At 39.6% G+C, this 7,478-nt stretch overlaps 1 protein-coding gene across 3 annotated transcripts in view; it reads right to left on the bottom strand.

The window, feature by feature from the left end:
• Positions 1 to 1,395: 1,395 nt before the first annotated feature.
• The window catches only part of cenpf (centromere protein F), a 28,545-nt gene continuing 22,462 nt past the window's right edge, over positions 1,396 to 7,478 (bottom strand). For all 3 annotated transcript variants that reach the window (XM_088004359.1, XM_088004362.1, XM_088004361.1), the window contains exons 33-38: positions 7,183 to 7,224; positions 4,460 to 5,347; positions 4,190 to 4,319; positions 3,127 to 3,822; positions 2,908 to 3,017; positions 1,396 to 2,105 (exon numbers count right to left, since the gene is read on the bottom strand). In XM_088004359.1, the coding sequence (XP_087860485.1) occupies positions 1,923 to 2,105; positions 2,908 to 3,017; positions 3,127 to 3,822; positions 4,190 to 4,319; positions 4,460 to 5,347; positions 7,183 to 7,224 (2,049 nt within the window). In that variant the 3' untranslated portion in view covers positions 1,396 to 1,922. The remainder of the gene's footprint in view (positions 2,106 to 2,907; positions 3,018 to 3,126; positions 3,823 to 4,189; positions 4,320 to 4,459; positions 5,348 to 7,182; positions 7,225 to 7,478) is intronic.

Raw genomic sequence — 7,478 nt, 5'->3', positions numbered from 1 at the left:
ATTGGATTTTCTACCAACTAAATACAAAATAGGATGTTTTAACCAAAAAAATCACCAGACACACATTTACAGTTTCTGTTAAAGTTTCATAAGTTTTTTTTTATTATTATTTAAATAAACTGGTTTGGAAAGATTTTCCTTTGCCTGGTTTTATTTTTTCTTACTTATTTGAATTATTGTAATTTTTGTCTTTAAAACTCCAAAATGTTGACTTAACTTTATATTTTGTTCTGTCTGATTATGTAACTTTTAAATATTAAGTGACTGACAGTTTGATCATTTTTTTTACTCTTGAGTAATTTCTTTTTACTTTTATGTGAGTAAAAATATGTTGAATTGGTGTTACTCTTACTTTAGTACAATTTTTGGGTACTTTACACACCCATCATGCTAATATATGTAAATCAATAAAACTGTTTGGTTTCTTTATGATTAAAATACTGATATTGATATAAGAATGATAAAATGATTGTAATAAAATTCTAAATGTATAAAATTCTATATTATTTTTAAGCTAGTGTTTTCATGTTGCTTTAAGGTAAGAAACTCCTGTTTCTTCTTCTATGGTATTATCCGTTTCCAAAGAAGAAGCCATTTTTGTGTTTTATAGTTTTTGCTGTGCCGAAAAGTTTCACGTTTCAGTAAAAGAAGGAAAGATTAGACCACTGATTCAAACAAGCTAGGTTGAAATAAAAGTGCATTTCAAACAAGTATGCTGCTGTAAATGGCAGAAAGTCATTTGACACCCTTCAGTTTGTCTTTTATTAAATTTGATCAACTCAAGTAGCCCTGCAGTGCTCTAGGAGTGACTATTACCCACTGCTAACTCTTTAGCCTTTTGTTGAGACCTAAAACAATCAAACATCAAGACCTAAGCACAATATATAATTACTTTGACTTATTTTTTGATTATAATTATCCTTTTTAATTAAAGTGTTTGATAGATTTATCAGTTTATTGCGTCAGTGTAAAGTCCACACCAGAACCAACATGGCTGCCACCACCAAGATGGCCGAGGTAGATTAACTTCTTCATCCACACCCAGTGGCCCCACAAGCTGTGTTGGTGATAGATTGATTACCCTGATCAAATAATGCCAACATATTAAATATTTATCGTCTCAAAGTTCATAATTTTTCATAATGCGATTTACTAAGCTCCTCTCAGAGGAGTTCCTCATGGCTCCATATTTGGACCACTGCTCTTCAATCTCTATGCATAAATTATCTTTAATCGTAATTTACCAAATGCAGGATTAATTTTAATGCAGGTGAAAATCATCTATTATTACTTTAAGTAACTGAAACTCCTGAATGTCTCTAATCTGCTTTCGATGTTAAATTTAGCACAACTAAAGTTGCTGTTCATTGTCAAAAAAAGAAAAAGTTGTCAAAACCTGGTAAATTGCATATTTAATTATAAAAATATACAAATAGTAAAAATGGGTTTATTAAAGAAAAGTTAGACATCAATATAAAGCAGAAAAAGATGGAAATGTATGAAAAGTCAGCTGCCGTCATTTACAGAAAACAAAATCGGCTAAAAAGTATTTCTTACAGCAAGAGAGCGATAGTAAAATAAAGGCGGAAAAATGACAAACTACAGCAACACATCTGGCTAATTTAAAGATGTATAAAAGTGTTTTAAAAAATGTAAAAATAACTGAACAAAAAGCAATGGTAGGAAGAAAAAAATAACATTTTCATTTATCCATTTCTTCCCGATGACGCTGAGCTATAATATGCAGAACAGAGTAATGCTTCTGCTTCAGTCCAGGAAAAAGAAATATACAAGTGTTTTCTCCTCAAATAAAAAGAAAAAAGTGAACATTTTAGGCCCTACATGCCATTAGGTGAAATTTTAACCTTGTGATCAAGCGAACATTTGTGTCGTGGTGAGTTTCTCTCTGTGTGTGACGTGATCTACTGAACATGGCAGTTTTCTGCTTGCTTCGTTTGCTCCACTAAAACGTGTTTCTCTCTCTGCTCTGCGTCCTGATGGACGTTCAGCCAAGCTTTCTGTTCGCCACGCAGAGGCTGGCGCGTCCCGTCAGAGCCCTCCGATGACGAACCAGAGGGACTCTGCAGGTGGACGGGAACCAGAACCTGAGGGGCAGAAAGGTCAAAGGTCAGCTGTGTAGAAACTGAAAAAGAACTTTAGATTGAAGGTTTAGATTTTTTAAAATTTCTCCATCTCCACTCAGAGGCAAAACCATTACTTCTGACAATAATTTAGGGAGTTTAACCTCTTTACTGCTTACTGGCTAAAGTACCGTGACTGAGGATTACAGGAGTTTTTAAATGTTTTTGTCAGAGTTGTCTCTAGTAAGGTTTTATTACAAATCACAAACAGCTTGGTGCTTTGCACTGAAAGCAGCAGAGTCCAACCTACAGGCCACAAACGGTCAGAATAATAATAATAAAAAAAACTTAGTTTAACTGTTGAATTTTAGTTTGACAAGTTGTGTGTAAAGTTTCAGGGTTTTCCTCTCATATTTGATTAGCCGCTAGGGTTACCATGCAAAACAAACTAGTTTTACTTCATCCTGTTTTAACTGCCTTTAATTGTGTAAATAAATTGAACATCTAAATGAGTCGTTAAACATTAATAAATGCTTTATTCAAGAGACTAGCTATTTTACAAACATGTGTAATAGATTCTCTTTCTTTGAGCCAAGACATTTTTTTATTTATTTTCAGTTCAGTTTCCTCATGTCTGACATCCTGATGATTTTTTGTTTGTCAATACATAAAACAACAAAAGTTTAATTTTGATATATTTTTGTCAAACTATGTTTACATTTTATTTTGTTGGATGGAAAACAAATAAGCTTTTCTGAATAAATAAAATGGAGGAAAACAGCGCTGTGTGGGTGAGGAAGAGGCGTGTGGATGAAGAGCTGCTCACCTTGACGTCCAGCTGAGTCTGCCTTGCAGCCAGCCGAGGACTGCAGCGCCTCCCGGTGGTCCTCCGGATGATGTACGGACTGGCCTCCCCCAGGGGGATATCAGCAAACCCTGAGAGTTAAAAACAATGAAATAAAACACAAAAACGAGGATCTTTGCCGCATCCTGTGTAATGATTTACTGGTTTTCTCCCAGTGATCCACCAGATCCCCTCACTGACCTTTCTGCACCAGGTCAGGCAGGCCCTCTGGTCTGAACTCTTCGTCGTCCTGTTCTCCTCTTCCTCTGGGCGTCGCGGTGTTGGCTTTCAGTTTCTTCGTCAGGTTGTGCAGAGCCTCCTGGGCGCCGTCTCTGTCGCTGATTTCCTTATGACCCCGTTTCCCCGGAGACGATCCCTGCGGAGAGCTCGCCGTTGTCGTGGGAACCACATTCTCCGTGTTTTCACTCATTTTTTCTCCCTGGTGTCTGGAGGAGGACTTCCTCGCTGAACGCCGGTGGGTTTCAGGAGGGGCCTTGGCTTCATTTGCAGGCTGGCTGGCAGCGAGCTGCTCCAGTCGGGTCTTCAGCGCGTCGTTGCTCTCCTCCAGCTTGTGGACCTTAACCATCAGACTGCAGTATTTCTCCATGCTCTCGTCGGCCTCGGTGCTCTTCTCCTCCAGAAGCGCGTTAACCTCGTCCAGCTCCTTCCTGATCTCCTCCAGCTCCCTTTCCTTCTCCGCTCTCACTCCCTCCAGAGCAGCCGCTCGCTCCTTCACCTCTCCCTCCTTTTGCTTCAGTTCTTGTCGTCTTTCCTCAGCCTCTGCCGTTTTTTTCTCCAGGGCGGTTTTCAGTTCTTCCACTTCTTTCCTCCTGACCTCTGCCTCCGACCTCAGCTGGGTCGCTTCAGCCTGCAACTCCTCACTGCTCCTTCCTCCTTCTGACACAAGAGACATTTACACACAATGCATCAGGTAAGTTTACATCAACTTCATTTTTAGCTGCTTCTCCTTGAATTACAGTTTTATTTAATGCAAAAAGTCAAACTTGTATAGATTGAGATGCTAAATGTGTATTTCAGTTCATTTTGATGTTCTGGCTTACAGCTAATGAAAACACAAAATTCTGTTTTAGATTCACTGGAAAAATACAAAATCTTACCAAGTAGTTTTTGTCCAGTTTCTAGAGCAAATATCTTAGTATGCTTGAAATAAGACAAAACTAACTTACAACAAACCTTTAAATACAAAATATGAGTTTAAGTCATTGATTCTTTAGTTACAGTTTAATCTGCTGGTGGATCACACCTGAGCTGCTTAGGATGTTCTGCTTCTCCTGCTCCAGCTGTTTGCAGGCCTTCATCCAGAGGTTCATTTTGCTCAGAGCAGAGTCTCTCTCTTTCGTCAGACGAGCCAAGCTGGATGTTAATTCAGAGACCTGGATGCAGAGAAGAGAATATTGCATATGAAGCACATTCATTTTAGACCAGTTTAGGACTTTGAAGATGTAGAAGTACAGGACAATTTTTGTCCCTCTGCACCAGACGGGACATGTTTCGGCCTGATGCTCCAGCATACCTGCTCACTGATCTGGGTCATGGATCGTTTGCGTGTCTCCAGTTCTTCTTCCATGGAGGCGACTGTTTTCTGGAGAGCCTCATGTTCCTGTGTGAGCCTCTCCTTCTCCTCTGTTGCCTGCTGCTTCTCTTCCTCCAGCAGAGAAAGAGCTGAAGACAGGTTGTTCTTCTCCTCTTCCATCATCAACAGTGAGGATTGCAACTCCTCAGTTTCTGCCTCTAACCTCAGCTTTTCCTGCTCCAGTGAGGAGACGGTTTGTTGGAGGTTCTGTTTCTCCGTTTCTACCAACGAGATCTTGGACTGAAGCTTCACTCTCTTCTCTTCCAACTCTGTTTTCTCCTGATCTGCCTTTGCTTTCTCTTGGCTCACAGACACCAGAGCAGACTGAAGCTCGTCTCTCTCCTGTTCTAGCTGTTCATTTCTTTCCTCTAATTGTTTCTTCTCTGCTGCGAATGATTCTGCCTTATTCTCTTTCTCCTTCTCCAAAGTGAGGATTTCTTCCTCTTTAGCTTGAGCAAGTGTTTTAAGATCCTTTATTTCTTCCCCTAAAGACTCAATAGTTGTCCTGAGGTCGTTGTTTTCCCTTTCCGACTCCGTCAGCTGGCCCTGAAGGTCTCCGACTCGCACACTTTGTCTCTCTGCTTCCTCTCTCGTCCATTTCTCCAGCTCCTCCAGTCTTTGTCTCTGTCTGTCTTCTTCTTGTCTTCTGTCCACCTCTGCTTTCTCCAAACCCTGTTCCAGTTTGTCCTTAGCTGCCTTCAGCTCCTCTATCTCTACATTTTTCATGTCCAGCTCTCTCTCTAAATGAGCTTTCTCAGATCTCAGAGTGTCCAGAGCGGCGGACAGCTCAGTCAGTTTCTCATTCAGCTCTTTCTTCTCTTCCTCCACCTAAAATAATGAACAGAGTGGAAAAGCAACCAGGAGAAACATTCACATTGAATAAAAGTGTCTTAAATATTCTTTACAAGAAATACAGACCATCATGTAATCCTTTAAACTTTGAAAGTCTGATATTTTATGCAAACATTAGTTTCTTGTGTTTGTGGCGCTGCTAGCACAGCCTGTCAAGTTGATTTATCTGCCTATACAACAAGTACTTTTTCATGAAAGCTCAGCCTAGTTAGCATGGACACTGATGATGGCGTTTAATTCAAAAAATACTTTATTTATCCCAAAGGGAAATTAAATGTAACTCATATAATCCAAATTTGTCAAAGAGTTATTGTAGTTCAGGGTTTCCCCCAGAAAACTTGCTAAGCCCGACGGTCGGGGCGTCGAGTTGGTCCACCGCCGGTCCACCATGTTTTTATATTAAAAGATGTTAAGTTGACAGGAAATGTAAAAGCATTACTGTGTAATTATATGTTACGGGAAAAGATCTTGAGTGAAATGTTATTTAAACCCACAACTAGTCTAAAAACAGCAAATTTGCACTTCTGTTTAATCCAAATTAAGTCATCAGCTCCATCAGGCCCCCAAGGGCTGCAGGGGCCCCATAAATGCTAATATTTTAAAACCGACCACAGATACATAAATGTAACACTTGTTTATTGAGATTATCAATCTTGTTAAATTTGATTCAATTGTTTAGGAATACATAAATTAAATGATTTTAAATTGTTTAACATTTAAATACAAGATTTTAAGGAGCTGGTAAGTTTACTTTGTAAAACTTCAAAGAACAATATTCATAGTTAGATTGTTTTGTTACCATAGCAACAATATGATGCTGTGAGTTTAGTCTTTGAATTTACAAATACAAATTAGTAAACTGCGACTATAACTTATTGCTTTTTAGGCTGGCCAGTTAAACTACTCCCTTCTCCCATATTTCACTAAATCTAACAGAAGCTGTTAGAGGTGCTGATATTTTTAGCAACAAAAGGGGCCCCTAAGTCAGATTCTGCTCCAGGCCTCATACAGCCTTGGACCGGCCCTGCATGATGAGGTAATCTGCTGCACTACGTAGATGTAAACATCGCATATAATTGTTCGTTCACAAAGATAAATCGTTCTCACCACTCCACAATGCGCCTCTGAATTCGCTACAAGTTATTCCTGCGGTTCACATTGAGCTGCACAACCAGAGCTAACGCGGCGGGTTTTAAACTCTTACCTAGAGTTCTCCAAAGGATCATAATTCCTCACAGTAGGTTTATGTAAATATCCATACAGGTCAGTCTGTGTCCAGTTTGAGTGAAAGGAGGCACGCGTGATCCCGCTGAGGTAAAGCAGCGGCAGCACGTGAGGCAAAGCGCAGAAGCGCCAGCTGTCGAGTTTAAATGCATAAACTATAAACCTATCCTTAAGGATAAATCTGCTCTGCTAGTGAAATGCTAAGAGCAAAAGGGACGCTTGCAGCCTGGCTTTAAAAACAAAAAAACAACATCCCCCCCCGCCCTAGAGACGTAAACAAGCAACGCTTAGCCTGGCGGCGGGGCTAGTAAAGCATGGCGGCCACCAGGCTTATAATACACTGGGGGAAACCCTGTAGTTGGTGATTTCTAAAACAGCTTTCAGTCGTTTCTCCACCATTAGCAAATTTAGCACTAAATACATGAAATGATTGACAGCGCTAAGACCAGCCTACAGGTTCTGATTGGTTGTTTCTGGTCAACAGTAGATCTCTTCACAGATCATCTGTCTCAAACCGTCACAGTAAAAACAGCAGCTGTGATTCAACAATAGAGGGAAAAACAAACGAGTTGGAGTGTTTCTGTTACCTTACTCCTCTCCTCTTCCAGCTCAGCTTTTGCCGCTTCAGCCTGTTAGAGATGATAAAGTTCAGCTTTTTAACAACGTTCTGTCACCGTACAACCTCAAAATGACTTTATTACGACTTGATGTGACAAAAAGGGTGAAAAATAAAAACATGGAAGGAAAATAATTTAACATTTTTTATATCTGAAAAGTGTGGATTAGTGATTAGTTTATCAGACGCATGTTGATACTTAAATATTGACTAAATCTAATGAACACAAAAAATAAAACTATGCATCCTTTTCTTTTAGCTCCGCAT

The sequence above is a fragment of the Poecilia mexicana genome, unplaced genomic scaffold (assembly GCF_051168715.1).
Source record: "Poecilia mexicana isolate PSO_F unplaced genomic scaffold, ASM5116871v1 scaffold_3, whole genome shotgun sequence".
NCBI lineage: Eukaryota > Metazoa > Chordata > Actinopteri > Cyprinodontiformes > Poeciliidae > Poecilia > Poecilia mexicana.
This window is presented reverse-complemented; position numbering and strand designations above follow the sequence as displayed.